Here is a 16,682-nt window from a genome sequence, read left to right on the forward strand (position 1 = left end):
CATGCTAAATTGTCTCATTAGTTTATAGTCCTTCTCGTTCTCATTGTGAGATGAGAACATGTTATAAAAAAAAAAGTCCTAAGATATGAAATACTGAATTTAGGAACTCCCTTCAGCATTTCTTAATTGAATTTAGAAAACCATTAGTTCTCATTCCATCCAGCAAACTTGAAAGGTATTTTTAAGCTGTCCTTTATCATTGCCAAATCTGTCCACTTGCTGAGATCTCCAACTGCTCTTGGGTGATGTCAGATCTGGCTGTCCCTTTACAGAGCCTATTGCCTCCGTCGGAGCCCAGGGGATGTTCTCTTTGAGAGAAGTCCAAGATCTCCAAGAGGAGACTTTTGTGCAAAGCATGCTGTGTCCTCCGAGACACCACTACCATCATTTTTATCAAATTATTACATGCAATTTATGCATCAGAGGCTTGTTATTAAGAGAACAACATTTTGTTTCCCTGTGAGTAATTAATATGCTGAACAGAAAGTAGAGTTGCCTTTTGTTATGGCAACGGAAGTGTTGAGAATGATGTAAAGGAAACTCCTATCAGATCTGGGTCACATCACTACAGCTTAATTTGCAAAAACTACACATTTGTTTGTTGTGCAGAGCTCGCAGGGAACAGTTAAACATGTTATTACCCAGGAATTCAGGGAGGTTGAGGGAAATGCGGGTGGAGGGTTATTTTCATGGTTGCAGTTGTATTGTCTTAACCTGTAGCAGATGTGCTTATAGATTTCGGAACTGGAATCAGTCTCTTTCTTGAACGTCTGCTGTATTTAGCGTGAGTACTTGGGGGCCAGGCCTGGACCATATTTTCACACTACACTTCCCATAGCAAAGGTGCTGCTAGAAATAACCAATCTATCTGCAGCAAGAAACGCTTTACTGCCACTACAAAATGTTTTCTTTTGAAAGTTATCATCTCCACGTGGAACAACTATGCCACCTCATGGACTTCCATGCTCTCGTTCGATTATGGGTGTTTGCTCTAAGAGAAATCCTGGCTATACACATTAATAGATAGCCATAGGCACTAAATTTCTTGCATCGGATTTCTTATTGTGCACCACTTGCAGGAAAGTTATTTCCCTTTTAAGTTAGCTTGTGAACTAGCTCACTTCGGCTTACTATTCACTGACTTCTCTGTGTGGGCAAGCTCGAAGATTTGCTGCTTGCTGGTCCATTGCAAGCGAGTTGGCACATGCCTAAATGAATAAGCGCTGCAGCCTGTCCTGTACCTCCTTAAAGGGAGGTTCATCCAGCTCTTCAGTCACATTTTTGTATTGTTTAAAATTCAGTTTCAGGTTCAAGACAATCAATTCTAGAGGCTGCCAGAAATTCTAAATTGATTTAAAACAAAGGACTCTGAGAGTGGCAGACTTTTAAAATCAATATTTTATTTTACTTGAATGTGCAAATAAATATAAAAAAAACTACATTCAAAGAGCTGGCAAAGCAATTACAAGCTCAAAAGCAAAGATCCTTCAAAAAAATGGAAGAACAAACTCTTTAATCAATGTCGTGCTAGCAGATACACAGCGGTCAAGGTTAAACCCTCAGACATTAGCAAGCCACTCTCAAACCTGCACTGCCCGCTTACTTCATTCGCATCATTTACTACTATCATTTTTGAGACAGTAGCACTGTAAAGGGCGAAAGTCTTACTCAATCTGTTCAGATTATAAATTAAGTTTTACAAAATAAGGATGCTTAAAAATACCTGAAGTACACTTAAAAATGGGGAGATAGAACAGGATGGTGCATAGGTGTATTACCCTCCTACACCTTGGGAAACTTGGAATCAAATGCATTTTAAGCCACAAGCTGCAACCTATTGACTAATAAACATTTGTCTGTATCATAAAACCATAAAATTTGGCACAGTTGTCATCTCCACTGGAAGGCAGCAGAGGCGAACAGGACTGAGGTGTATTTTGTTGAGCTGTCTGGAAGCAAAAGGGGATACTGTGTTTTGCACTGGGCTTGTCCCCCCTCCAGCCAGCTCTCACGTAGCTATGTGGTTGGTGTCTTACATCATATACTGCTGCGAGAGCAAGGGGAAGAACCTTCAGACCATTTCAGTAACCAAAATTTGACAGAGACCCCAGACAACGAGAACACAAATTCTTAATGAAAAGTCCTCCGCTGGCAGTGGTTGTGCAAGTGGGCCACGAATGCCAGGAGACTGGTCTCCCTCCTACGGATTATCTTGCAAAAAAGACAAAGAGTCGGTACAGTTTTATATTAAATGTACCCCGAAGGCCAATTTTCTACTGTCAAGTGAGACAATTGCAAAATCAAATGCTGTACAGTGGAAATAACCCAGGACAAATCCTACAGGCTTATACTTAGGTCTGGCAGAAGTAATAACCTAAAAATCAAAGCCACAAAAGATATTGAGGGGTTTTATTCCCCCAAAAGCTAGGAAAACTTGGAAGCAGAGCTGAAAGGAGGCTGGACCTGCCTCAAGACATTATGTTTGTTACACACTCCATGGATAGTTGGCTTGCCCTGGGCCCCTGAAAAGCAAGAGCAAAGTCACAGTAGGGTTTCAGAGCAGACACAACGGAGTTTTCTTGACTTTTCAATAGATTTAAGTCACGCAATTGACGTAGGGTTCTGCACGGTTCAGGGTACTTTTTTGTTTTTCTTTCATTTTAAAAAAAAGCTTAGATAGAAGTACAGACGGTTCAGTGAAAAAGCTTCTCTATGATGGTTGTGGCTGGGTCTAATCCTCCCCATTACAGATTTCCATGCGTCACTGCAAAATACAGCATCTGTGCTGACCTAGCAGAAACAGCAGCATATCTGGGGCAAACTTCAGATCCAGGGCAAACGCTATGCTTCGAGAGCTCCATCTACTGATGTTATTTAAGTGGTACAACCCAGCAAAACCACGGAGTCCGGGCATGCACAAGGAAAGTGAAGCGCCTGAGAATGCAGTCTCCAGAGGCTGCCCATCAGCATGCAAAATACAAACAAAAAGACCAGACCTCGCAGTGGATATTCCTCCTTCCTCCCCACGCACACACTCCAAGCAGCTCCAGATCTGAGAAGGCAGAGTCTGCAGCGAGTTGTAAGTTCACAAAGCAAAAATGTGGGTTCCGGTGCAGTATCTGCAGACAGGCAGGTGACGGGTCTGGACTGCCTTGTGCCGCAAGCTGCTCTCTTGGCTAGCACTGCAGCTCAGAGTTTCTTCCCCTTAGTTCACGCTCCAAAACACTTAGTCGATGAGTGAGTCAGAGGGTTCAGTATGCCCCTCAACCTTGTCTCAGTTTTGGCATTTTCTCACCAGAGCACCAGTAACAAATACTGCATTCATAGCCTTATTAGTACACAGAGATAATGAAGCAGCCCCTAGAGGGGCTGGCAATCTGTGCCAGGTGCTCTCAGCCCGCTGGCACTAGGAGGTTACGCTGAAGAGTTTTGCAGGCTCCAGAATGGCATAAAACCCAAGAAGACAGGGAACATCAGACCTTCAAAGTGGAAGCAGCTGCCAACATCTGCTCAAGCACCAGCCCAACTCCATCTCTCCAATGAAGCCACTAGTGGTAGTTCACCCAGGGCCTGACCCCCTCACTCAGCCTTCCTGTGCTGGCTGGTCAGCAGTGGCCTAACGCTAGGAAACTACTAAAAAGTGTGGCAATGCCAAGAGCCCTCTTCCCATAAAGCTTGTAGGTCTCTTCGTGATGACTGGAGGATTACACTGCAAGGAGACAAATCTATGCCATATGGAAAATACATCATACTCCAAAGTAAAATGCTGTTTGGATAAATATCATTAATACATACATTGCATTCCCACCACTATTCTCAGAGTAAAAGTGTTTCACCAGCAACGCTCCTACTTGTCTTGGTCCCAGGAACAAGTTTCTGCTCATGGTGAAGCTGGACGGCGACTGTACTGAACTCTGTATCTGTTCACTGGGACTCCATGGACATTCACGGTCTCACAAGTTGTTTTACAGGGCACCATCTCCTCATCTTCATCTCCCATTAGCCAGTCTTGAACTAGATCAACTGCTTCCATGGTCACGTTCTCTTCTAGCCACCTATTGTGCCATTCTTCAAACTGCTGGTGGTGCTTTAGCAGCACCATTGGCTGTACCTGAAAACAAGACAATAAAGATCACCAAGAGGTTTCTCAGGGAGAAAACAAAATCTTCACCCCTTTGTGTATCTGAAATGTGCATGCTTTAAAACAACACAAGCAGTAAAACAGGAAGCCACATACCTGCCTTTAAAGATCTGTGTTTCTTAATGTTTGCCACTCCCCCATAAAGTTTGCACGGTAAAGTGAATGTAGCTAAACTAAACTAAAGCACAGAGCATTTACCAGCTCTCCTCCCTGTTTCATCCAACAAGGAGCAGCAACTTCTGTATGTAGTTTGCTGGAGTTCAGCCACAAGACTTATTATCGGTACCTGTCTTTTGGCTCAAATCCTCAACCTCCGCTACTGTCTGAGCTGCAGAGAGAGTAACAGGAGATGCACCTGCTTGGCTCGGCAGAGAGCTCCCCGTCTGTACATGTAATCCTCCGAGTTCATGATGAACATCATTTTGTGGGTGTTGAGCTTGAACCGGCAGTCCACGTTGCAGGCACTTTCCACGCCAATCAGCCTCTTCCAGGAGCTCTTCACTTCGCTCCGCAGAGCTCTCACTTGCTTACATTGCCACTTGCGGAATTTTTTTAGGTTTCTAGAACAAAACAAGGATTGTAAAGCATTTGTCACATTTGGTTAACTCTGCTAGCTTAAAAGACTGGATAATAGCACAAATATTAAATTTATATTCCTACGTTTAGTTTTCAAACTGTTTCTCCAAAATCTTCCTCCGTACGCTCTTCACCAACAAGTACTTAGTGAAATGGGAGAAGATTAACTCTCAAATTCCTCCCAGAAAGAACAACTAGACAGTCCCACTCCATTCTAAACACAGTTCCATGAACAAACCTTAATGTTGTGGTCACAGAATTTTTCTTCAGCTATTTAGTACACTGCCCTGGACTCCAGCAGCCCCATCTAGACCTCAAAAATAAGTGAAATTCTCTGGAGCTGTTTTTACAGCACATCACCTAAAATCATTGCCACATATGCAGGTAATAGTACTGCTGCTGCAGCTATGACTCAGGAAAGCTAGAGAGCTCACCTTTGCAGAAAGACCGGTTTCAATAGGAAGCCATCATTTTGGTTGCTTGGAGCTCCTTCTACCCCAACATACTGCTCCATGTAGTTAGCCAGGTGCTACATGAGAGAGACCAATTTCAAGTGAAATTTCTCTGTAGTCAGAACAAATACTGCAGGAAAAAACTAGTTTATTTCCAAGCTGCTTTTTATGAAGCTGCTGGTATCTCATTCAGCCCCAAGTTGATTTACATTAAAACTGTTTTGCTAGTATACCCATCTGTATAAACGGCTAGAGCCTCACCTACGCAGTCTTCCCACCTCCTAGGCAAACTCATTCTCCTGACAAAGCTCACATTTTGGAAGAAGAAAGTAGAAGAGGATTCCTAGACATCTGCTTTGTCCGCAGCACAGCGGACTCCACAGTCACTGGTGTTACCTGGACCTCCACAGGATCTTCTGTCTGAGTTTCTTCTGTATCCAGTAGCTCAATGGTCATGATCACCTGTCCCTTCCGCTGAAGAAACATTACCTGTAATAACGTGACAGGCACAAAAGATATTTGCCACACAGATCCCCATCCAAATGCGTAGTATTCACAAACAGTCACTTGGACAACTGGGATGAGCAAGGATAGGATTAAGCAATAAGGCTTTCCGGTTAGCCAGTATGCCACTACACTGCCTATGCTGTTTTGGAGACCTTTTCTACATAGCACTCCTACTCAACATTGTGGTCTTGGAGCTTCCAAACCCACTTCTCCCAGGTAAAGTGCCTCAGTCACTTTATGAAGTTCCCTAGCAGCAAATTCTTACCTTGAAACAGTTTTCATCTGCCATGCACCGTTCAGCCTTCCACTGATAGCTGGTCTCCTTAGCTGCCCGGACACATCTAGAGGATAAGTTACCTCCAGCAGCACCTCGCTTCCTTTCGTTCAAGTAGAGCTCAACAACCTTCAAGCAGATGTCATCGCTCACTAGATGGTGAAGCTTCCATTAAAAAAGGGGGGATTTAGTCAGCAAGTCTGGGCCAAGAGTTAACTCTAGTACGTTAGGAAAGGAGTGCAAAACCCAGCACAACATCACACCTCAGATAATGTACCAAAGTCTTAACTCTGCTTCCACAGACTCCATACTTTTCATTTCCTTTTCATTACTTTGCAGTAAAAGATACGGAGAAAAGAGCAGATGTGCCTTAACTGTGACCGAACTGTAATTTAAAAAACCAGATACTAAATAGAAAGGACTGAGCTCACCTCCCCTCCCCCCCCCCCTTTTTTTTTTTTTGTTTTGCCTTAGATCAATTTTAGGAATAGCAGAACTCTAAAAAGACTGGAACAGGCAAGGAACATTCAGTCCCCTGAAATGGTTCTATACTGCACCTGAAGCTGAACTGAACTGCCACTTGGCACTTTCCACTACAAATATAACTTTTCTACGAATTTGTTCTGAGCTTTGTAGGTTCTTACATTACAGGATACTAAGAAAGTTATCTGTCTACAGAAGGAAGATGTGCTGTCATACAGCACAGCTCTCAAACTAGTTACCTGGCGGACAATATTCTGCACCAGTTTGTCCATAGTAAAGCCAATATAGGCATGGATAGTGAACATCTCCCTCAGAGTGTCCTCATACTGTGTTGGATCTATATTCCCATCCAGCAGACTCCTCACCATATCCAAAAATGCAGGGTAGTACTCCTCTAGTTCCACTTCACCTAGGTAGGAGAAAAGAGCAGTCACTCACTACATGCAGGAGACAGTGAAGTCAGGAGATAGAAAGGACAACACTGCTCAAGAATCATGGTGTTTAGTACCAAGAGCATGTTTACACGTAAAAAGAGAGATTTCCCTAGGGAGTGCTGACAGCTTTTAAGAGCTTTTCTCATGCCCTTCCATGACTCTCTTGGGTCTAAATGGCTAATTGCTCCTGGAGTCATTTACATTTTTAATCAAAATAACAAATTAATACACCAAGACACTTCAGAACATCTGACAAGTGTGCTTGCAGAAGGCCTGCATAAACTATGCATAAGATCCCTCAAGGGATAAATTACATGCTAGCTATCTGTTAAGCTAGCTGTATCCATGATTCTCAAATATAGTGGTTGTTTGTGCCTCAGCATTCCTTACAGACTTGCCTGCTGTTCTGAGTTACTCAGACACATAAGATCTTGCATGAACAACCAGAACATTAGGAATAGACTATGTCTCAGACTATTCTTACTTGGTTGCTTCAGTCTTAGTTCCATGGCTGGATCATTGGTCTTCTCTTTTCTTCCCTCACAGAGAAGTTTCTCTCTCTCTTTTTCAGTCCGATACTCTAGAAGCTGCTTCTGAGCTTGACGATAAATCTTTAGGAGCCTGGAGCATAGAGTCTGGTGAAGGCGGAGGAAGAAATACCAGTTATTATTGACAAAGAACAGACTGTAAACATCATCCAGAGTGTTGTGAGGCTCAGCAGCTGTAACATCACAGAAGGTTGCTTTCGCCTCCAAAGGACTGCTTGGAGGCCCAGGCACATGTTTCTTCCGTAGCTCAGGAGTATCCAGGTTCTGCCCCTGATGGTTTTCTCTGTCCTCATCTGTTGATTCTTCAGAAATACTGTGCTCGGGAGGCTGAGAGAAAAACAGCTCAGGTATGAAGTGATGCACTATCTGCCGAATGGTTGCCTGATCCTCCTTTTGAATAGTAGGCTGTCGTTTTACATAGTAGCTGATAAGAGAAGCTGCATCTTCCAAAATCTGCTTATCTTCATAGATAAAGATAAGATGAGGCTCATTTGTGGATGAACTTCTCCCCTCTGAATGCTGTTCCTGATGCTGTAATCAAGAGAAAAATAGGTAAAGATCCTTCCAATCCATGCTCAAGAGCCATTCCTGCCAGAAGAAATAAGCCAATATTACAGGCTGTGTTTGGGACAGTGTCATTTTTGACTGCGAACTCTTCAGAACGCTACCACTTCAACAAGGTCCCAGGTTTGATGTGAAACTCTAGATAATACTGCAAAAAAGTACAAACAAGACAGATTATTTGCTAGCATACGCACCTCATCATAGACACTCTCAATTTCATTCAGCAAGCTCTTGGAGCGTAAAGCTTTGGTGTCATTTTGTTTGAAGTTGACAGCTTGGTGGTCAAGAGATTTCAAGTAGGCTTTCTCATACTGTTCCCGCCAAATTTTGTTGAAACCCTGCTGGGCTTCCCTCCATTCTTCCTCTTTTGCTTTCAATCTGCAAAAATTTACAATCTATTTTAGTTTGAAAAGACAATCACTGAAATACACACAAACATTTCTAAAGTAGACAACTGAGAGGCACCAAAACCTTTCAGTATTTCTGGAAGCAAAAAAAACCAAAAAAAACCAAAAAAAAAACAAAAAAAACACTACCACGGGAGAGGAGCTGTCCTTTAAAATAATGGCAATAGAATACAAAACAGTTATTTAAAAATTCTCAGGAGGAAGTCTAGAAATCCACAGTGGTTTCCAACACCCTAACTTTCTTTGTGGAGCAGAATCTTTCAGCTTTTCATGGACACTTGTTTGTTACTGCAGTACTCAAAACCACCTACAGAAATGCAGAGAACTAGGCTGGACTTAAAAAGTTAAAACTCAAAAATAGTTCACTTCCAAATCTAATTAAGAATAGAGTTTTCCTTTATGCTCAGCCTGAAAGTTTTAATAGAGAAGGGAGCATTTTCAATAAGCTACTGAAATATTTTTAGATATACCTAAGAATCTGCTAACGCACTTGTGACTTTAAAAATAAATGAAAACCTACTTTATGTCCTATTTCTGTCCTGAATTATAATCTAAGGAAGCAAATCACTTACTTTTTGAGAAAAAAGCCAAACAAGCTTTATAATCCTGTATCAGTTTTGTAAAGATAATAAGTGAGCATAGGAGAATGGGAATTACCTCTTAAGAACAACAGGAACTGCAGTAACTGGGTTCTTTTTAAGACTTTCAATGATCTCTGGTGCTTTATCACCATAGATGCGATAGATGGCCCTACGCTGGATCACTTCCGATGTTCCTCCCAAGCAATCATCCAGTCGGAATTTCTCCTGGTCCTCTTGAGTCAGTCGAGACAGCTTTTTCTGCACGCTTTCCAGCACGCGTATTGTGGCTAAATTGGTCTCCAAGACAACATCCAACTGTTAAGAGTTCACAAAAGACACAATGTAAGAACAGGCATAGCACGAACACGTAGACTAGTAATACTCAGGTCTGTGGCATGCACTCCAGGCCCACAGGGTGGAGCTAAGAAGCACCATCAAGGCTTCTTACTGGAAAACACACCTCCACCAGTTCTCCCCAAGATAACTTCAAACTAGACTTAGCCTGAAAGGAACATACGAGACTCCAGACAAGTGGAAAAGACCAAACTCTAACTCAAACCAATGAGTACTAATAAAACTTTCAGTGTTTGGCCACAAATTAATTCAGTCAAAATTTTTGTAACTGGAAGTTTTGCTTTTTGAGGAGGCAGACCGTATGGACAGGCAGCAAAGCAAAACAGCAGAGGTACCTCAAACCGTTCATCTTCACAGCGGTGCAACTGCTCCTCATAAGGAGTCTTCTTGGAGCTGACAAAAGTTGAGTCTTCAGACCAGGATGGAAATGAAACCCAGGTATCATTTAACACCTGCAACAGCACAAAGACATGACATTGCACAGAGTCTCATGTTCTCAGAGGTGTTCTCAAGGGGCCTGATACTTCTGTTTCATTCTTCCCTGTGTTTCTATTTGAAGTTTCAGACCTAGTACACAAGTCACAGTAAGGACAATTAGAGGTCTGTGTAGAACTGTGCGAGGGCCCTGCTCAGAAAGCTTGAAAGCACTTTTACTACCATCTCACAAGCACAGAGATCACTCCGCAATAATTAGCAATTGCAAGCAATGGAGATGGAGCTGTCTACAAGTGGTACCACTTCTGCAAATGACCACTCTCAGTAAGAAGAGTGCCTAACTCCAGCTCACTATTTTCTTTCCAGAAAACAGCTTCTTTTCATGCTATTTAATCTTCTGTCTCTAGAACAAAATCTGTGTTTCTACACACACTCAAAGAGGTTAAAGTGAGAGGTGTGATCTGAGATAGGCTTAGATAAAATTGGTAAACTGCAGGTGGGTATTCTTATTTCAATAAATTGGATGAATAACAGATGCAAGATTAAAGCTGGCTAATCAGCATTAAAGAAAGAAATCCACATAGAGAAGCTGCAGCAAACTAAATAACACTAGATTATCATAAGAAAACAGCAGATGTGAAGGTAATGACCAGCCTACTTTGGGAAAAGCTATGTTACAGGCTAACAGAGATTCCATAGCTTGATTCCAAAGTACCTCCTTGCAAATGGCTGTTCTTCCGCTACACTTTGGCTGCTGATAAGTTTTTGGAAGAGCCCGGTAACTTGATCCTATGCGTTTGCAGGAAGCGTAATCAATTTCCCGACTCATTCCATCTCCAGATCGGTCACTCAGTGGAGAAGCAAATGAAAGTTCTTTCACACCAAGAAAGGATTTGAATTGTGCAAAGAGCTCTGGGAATTTCCTTCAAAGACAAATACACAAGTAAGTATATTTTATATTACTTCATTCTGACAGCTTTAGGGTAGATAATATCCTTTTCTGTGTGTCATAAAAGTGAGGGTGAAAACTAAACAAAGTTAGCATTACAGCAAGAAATCCTTCACCAACATTTTACCTGTGTTATCATCCCCTCTGAAGTGCTTTATGTTCTTTTGACTTAATGCAGATAAAGAATCCCCCTTCAGAACTTCACCAATCCTCCTCTTAATTGACTGAGGAGTTCCTTGTCATATGGCACTCTCTCTTCCGTTGGAAGCCAAACAGCATGAGGGGCTCTCATCAGAGAACTAGAACTAGGTATCTGTTTCACAGCTCTGTTCTGAGATTTCATATCATATTTTGAAAAATTAGAAGAGGGAGTATGAACACCCTCCAGAACATATGAGATTCTCTGCCTCCAATGGTTTAGTGTAACATCAGGCAGCCTACTGCTTGTACAGCTTTCAGCTGGATGCACAGACAGAGGAAACTATCCTCCCAAACTGCTCTTTAAGAGCTTTAACTTGTAGACAGGTTAAAAGATTCAGATTTTATAACCTCTCTTTGTGGATTAGCTTTCAATTTCTGGCATACTACCCAGAAGATGTCACCTGAAGTTAAATCTAAAACTTTGGTAACAAAGTTCATAATGCCTATTATAAAGTATCAGAGCAAAGCCTAAAAAGTAAAACATAGTAGAGAAGATAATCAGTAACTTACCCTAAAAATGGTGTAACTAGCTGGAGCAGCTCAGAGCCAGAGACCAGCTCCTGGTTGAAGAGAGCAATGCAACGGAGAAAGTTTTCATAGACTTCCTGACTCTTTAGTACCCTGCGCACCTAAGGCACAGATTGGAGAGAAATATCAGACTGCCTGAACTGGTGTTTAGAGTTGATATTCTAGATTGTCTGAACCTTGGGTACAGTGCCAGTAACTCTATCTTCATTGCAACATAAAAAGAGAATATGCACAAAATGCCCAATTTCAAATAATAATTTAGTAACTAGAGATGGTACTATGAGGGATGTCACAGAAAAATAAGAGAAAAAAAAGTCAGAGAAAAGCATTAAGGAAAATGTTAATTATGAGTCTCCATTAGTCTTCTTTTTCTCAGTCTGTCTTCCCCTGCTCAAAAAGTCAGGCAATTGCTACATATTGACAAACATTACAAAAAAGAGCAAAAAATTAATAACCCTATTACATGGTTGAAAATGAGTCCACAGAATGTGAGAACAAGCCAGATACTGACCTTATCAAAAAAGGAAAATTCTTGCAGTGTTCCATATTTTCCCACTGTTGCTACTGAGAGATCTTTGGTACCTCGCAGTTTCATTTTCTTCTGTTAAAAGAACATGCAGTTATACTTAAAAGACTGAGACTCAGATGCTATAAAATTCCACTTTGCTGACCTATAACAACTCCCTGCATCAAAGGCTTAAACTCACTATTCCCTAAATAGCAATCTTAACACTGCCATGTCAAATCCTCTACAGCAATCTCTATCAAATTTCTTCTTCTGCCTAAGAAGAAGAAGCAAACAAACAAAAAAGACCATCTGAGGAAGAATTTTAGACAAATATTTCTTTGGAGAAGCAATCACCTGGCACTTTCCAAAGTCCTGTTCTTCCTCATATTTAATATTGAAGGTCCTGGTATTTAGTGTTCAACATGGTAGCATACCATGCTTAAGCATACGTTAAAAATTCCCTTTCACTGCATTAAATAATTATTTTTAAAATAACTTTGAAATTTTGTTTCTTGTACCTAACACATACATAATTCAAAGATTCAATTCATTACAACTTTAAGCAATTATCTAAACACAACAAGTAATATCAGAGTATTCTAAGTTTTTGCTTGCAAAAGGATACCTTTGCTGGGCCAGAAACAGGACGCAACAGCAGTGGCCTGGATCGCTTTTTGCTGTGTTCCAGATTCTTTTCATGCTCAGTTTTCTGGACACTGTTCACTTCACATGGTCCATTTCCTGTGAACTGAAGTAAATAAATAATGATTTCAACGTGCTCTCTTTAGTCTGTGCAAATAAAAAATCCTGTTTATCTAAAAAGAACAGAGAGAATGCAGTTAAGTCTCCTGTTTTATAAAATTCCAAACAATGGAAAAGAGCAAAGTTCACCTACTGGCTGTAGGCTTTTCCATAATATTTTGCATTCCTAAAGCTTCTTTATGTACTCTACATACAAGCAGAGAGTTCTCAATATTCTGCCTTACACTAAGTATACACATACCAAAGATCTTTTAGCCTCCGGAAGGAATTGTCCAAACTCAGACAGCAGATCCTCCTGCCCCCTAAACAGGTTTGCTACTTCAGTAAACACTTCTTCCTCTGACATGCCTCGAAAGGGTCGGCCTTTAGTGTTCAGCTGTTCTTTCTGAAAGATACATACAGATGTTAAATAGTTAAAAAATATACCTCACTAAGCAAGAAAATTTCTTAACTGCACAGCAGCCAACAGCCAAAACCAAAGATCCTAAGCAATATGAATAAACTTTATATAACATCTGCTAGCTCAAGGCTGGTTGGACTAGATGATCTCCAGAGGTCCCTTCCAACCTCAACCATTCTGTGATTCTGTGAAGGTTCTTATAGTGCATCCTATCACACAGGATGTCATTAAATCAACTGAAGGTTAGTAAAGACAGATCTAAACACAACCTCTTTACGCCTCAGAGCCCAGAAAGTTCAGCAATTTTCACACTTTTGTCATTTCATGTGAATATCTACGAAGCAATTGTTGGACAACTTCTAGTGCTTGGGAACTGTGCAAGCTTTTCAATAGACAGATGCTTCATTTGACAACACCGTTCAAACAATTACAATGCAAACCCACAGGCTCTTATATTGAAGACTTTTTACCTGGTAAGTATGAAGAATTTCTAAAAAGGATCTGTAAATTTCCGGATGGTCAAGAAAACGCGTTTTGATCTTATTCACATAACTTATAGCATTATTGAACTCTACAGAATCAGATTCCAAAGGAATTTGAGATTTATCTTCTTTGTATGGAAGCTGTTGCCTAAACTCCTCGGAACAGTCACTATGGTTGTGCGAATTCTCCTGAGAGTAATGCAACAGCAGCCCGCTGCCAGGGAGAGCGCTGGGAACAGGCTCTGAGGGCACCTAGTGGCACAAGACATGAAAGACAGTGACTTGTAGAGAAACACAGGTGCAAGTTCAATAATTTAGCATCAGTATTGTCAAGTTGTTTAGCTAAAAAAAGATTAACACATAAAAGAGAAAAAAAAAATAATTTAGCCAATAAATTTCCTTATTTATGTCATTAACATTATCAGTTAAAAAAAAATCCTGTAAGCCAGAGCTGGCTTACAAACTATCTGACTCATTAATGCTTCCAACTGTTACTACATTATCCACTACACTTGAGAGGGCAGGGAAGCCACAAAGGTACCAAATGCACTGCAGCTTCTATTGCCACTGTTTTACTTCAGAAGAACTGTTGGTTCTAAGAAACATATTACAACATAGTGCCCTTTAAAGGCGTTAAATTTCTGAGCAACAGAGAGATCTAAGAGAATTGAGATCTAGAAGAGATTTACTCCTACTAATTAGAGCTAAACCATATGTTTATAAGGAGGAAAAATTCAGGTGATAGCTCCATTTCAGTCTTCATAACCACAGGAAAAAGGGAAGCAAAGATCAGTCTGCATCTATTTATATTACAACAGATATCTTTCATTGCAAGATGTGGCCAACTGGATGGCAACACCTGACATTTTTTCTTTTTTTGCCTATTGCATAAATACATGTCTCAGTTTCTTACTGGAAGACTGGAAATACAATTCTTCCAGGATTTTTTTCAAGTTTGACATTACACGCCATACACTGAGAATATATGTAAATACGTGAAGCCAGTCACAGTTTCAGTTTTCAAATTTAACTGAAGAATTTGGAGTTGCAGTGGCAATTCATTCACAAATTTCATTCCTAATTTAGCAAGCTAAACTGACAACTAGTTTGAGAATATATATTTAGATTTATACTAAACCCATTCTTACAGACTTTGAAAAACGCATCAAAACCTTACATTTACATGTTGCTATGTAGCCTATACTGTGCAAGAGACCTACACAGCGATACATATACCACAACTCATTTATAGTAATGTAAGTGCTTTAACCTACCTGATTAGTCAGTGGTGACTGTATACTTAACTTCCCATTCTTTGGAATTTCTATTCTGTAGCCCAAAGGGAGGAAAGCATTGAATCCCACAATGAGGTCAGGATGCTCATGGAACAGCTGTGAAACACGCCTGATTACTCCAGGGGTGTCAATGCTAGAAAGGAGAGAAGTGTTACTTGCACCCAAATCAAAAATACAAGTTAAATCCAGAAAATTACACAGGTACGTCAAACATCTGGTTCCTTAGAGATGTAATTTTTCGCAAGGAAGTTTGGGATCCTCAGGCCTACAGATTAGCCCAAACAGAGGGACCGACTGCCGTGCTCTGCAGCCTGCCGCTAGAAACAAAACGTTCTGCGCAGAGCTGAGACATGAGTGTGCAGGTTACCCAAAACGGGCAAGCCACCATCACGCCCAGGGCTGGCAGGTCACAGAGGGGCTCCGCACTCAAGCTTCTCGTCCAGATCTGGGTTTCAGAGTGGACAGTAACAACAGATTTGCTTTTTCCTGTGGCTTCTGGCTCTGGGAAACGACGGAGCAGCTGATGCTGGGCCGGACGCAGACCCTCCGTCTCCCGCGTGTCCAGTGACCGCAGTACGGGGGCACGAGGGCGGCCTGCGCGGCGCAGGAGGCTGCCGTGAAGGCTGGGGGGACGCAGCGAAGCTGAGGGACCCCCGCAGAGGCCGGAGGGGGTCCGTGAGGGGGCCGCGGGGCGGGGGCACAGCCTTTACCTCTGGCTCTTGAACTCCTTCATGATCTCCAGGAAGCCGTTGTAGGTGGCGGGGTCGCTGCCAAAGCGGATCTTCACCTGGTCCAGGTAGGAGAGCGCGTCCTCCACCTGCGCGGGGAGACACGCGTGAGCCCCGGCGGGCGGCACGGGAGGCGGGCGCAGGCCCCGGGGCGCCCCACGGTACCGGGGGAAGGGGGGGGAGGGGCAAGGGCGCCCCGTGGTCCGCGGTGGGGGGAGAGAGGGAGGCCCGGGGCCACCCCGCGGCACCGGGGAGGGGGGCGGCAGGTCGCGGGGCGGGGCGGGCAGGGCCGTCCCGGAGGGTCGAGGGTGGCGGAGGGGGGCAGGCGCAGCGCGGCGGTGCCGAGGCGCCGCACTCACGTGAACCGGCAGCTTCTCCTGCGCCGCAGCCCGGCTGCCGCCGCCGCCGCCGCCGCCCCAGCGCGGGGCGCTGCCCCCGCGGCCGCCGCCGCCCCCCGCCGCCATGTTGGGAGTCGGGCAGCGGGCAGGCGCGCCCCCTCCTCCCCCACCCCCGCCGCCGCCGCCGCCGCCGCCGCCGCCAGCGCGTGCCGAGCGCCTTGCGTCAGCGCGCACGGCGCCGCCGGGTCCGCCCGCCCGCGCGGCACCGAGCGGCGCCGAGCGGCACGGAGCGCCGCCGCCGCCGCCCGGAACCTTCGCGGCCGCCGTCGGCGCGCGGTGCCGCTTCCGGCCGTTCAACCGTCATGGCGGGAGGCGCGTCTGTGGCGGCGGCTCCGGCCTGGGTGAGCGGTCCCGGGGAGGGGGGAAGCTCCCGGTGTGCCGGGAGCCGGTGTTCCCCGCAGGAGAAGAACGGCGAGGCTGAGCGCGGGCAGGCTCGGTGCCCGCGAGCAGCTTCTGCTAGTCCGCTTTCAGCCGCGGTTAGTGGTAGAAGCTGAGTCCCGGTTTCAGCTTTGGTATAGCTGGATGAAATCTGATTATTTTGTTCTTTGCTTATTAACCTTTATTACGCGGCTATTGCTGTGGCACCTGGCAGCTGTTGGATAGTGCCGAGATATCAGTAGACTGAATAACCACAGTAAGGGAATTTTCAATGGCGTGTAATGTTATAATGCTAAA

General features: G+C 43.5%; 1 protein-coding gene across 1 annotated transcript; it reads right to left on the minus strand.

The window, feature by feature from the left end:
* Positions 1 to 1,380: 1,380 nt before the first annotated feature.
* Positions 1,381 to 16,073, minus strand: SIN3B (SIN3 transcription regulator family member B). The gene is made up of 19 exons (XM_062596315.1): positions 15,969 to 16,073; positions 15,592 to 15,698; positions 14,861 to 15,014; positions 13,575 to 13,838; positions 12,946 to 13,089; positions 12,568 to 12,690; positions 11,946 to 12,035; positions 11,417 to 11,535; positions 10,472 to 10,679; positions 9,657 to 9,773; positions 9,044 to 9,282; positions 8,174 to 8,357; positions 7,352 to 7,946; positions 6,673 to 6,842; positions 5,942 to 6,115; positions 5,566 to 5,658; positions 5,152 to 5,246; positions 4,497 to 4,701; positions 1,381 to 4,111 (listed from the first exon to the last, which is right to left on the minus strand). The coding sequence occupies exons 1-19, from the start codon at positions 16,071 to 16,073 to the stop codon at positions 3,881 to 3,883; spliced, it is 3,417 nt and encodes a 1,138-aa protein (XP_062452299.1). The 3' UTR covers positions 1,381 to 3,880.
* Positions 16,074 to 16,682: the final 609 nt, after the last annotated feature.

Source organism: Rhea pennata, chromosome 27, assembly GCF_028389875.1.
Source record: "Rhea pennata isolate bPtePen1 chromosome 27, bPtePen1.pri, whole genome shotgun sequence".
Classification (NCBI taxonomy): Eukaryota; Metazoa; Chordata; class Aves; order Rheiformes; family Rheidae; genus Rhea; species Rhea pennata.

Bases quoted from the DNA above. Each gene is read 5' to 3' on its own strand.
- SIN3B (XM_062596315.1), bottom strand. From the start codon at position 16,073: ATGGCGGCGGGGGGCGGCGGCGGCCGCGGGGGCAGCGCCCCGCGCTGG. The intron at 4,702-5,151 runs GTGAGCTCTCTA...GTTTTGTTCTAG, and splicing joins AAACCGGTCTTTCTGCAAAG to AAACCTAAAAAAATTCCGCA. The intron at 4,112-4,496 runs GTGCATCTCCTG...TCTTGTTTTCAG, and splicing joins CTCTCTGCCGAGCCAAGCAG to GTACAGCCAATGGTGCTGCT.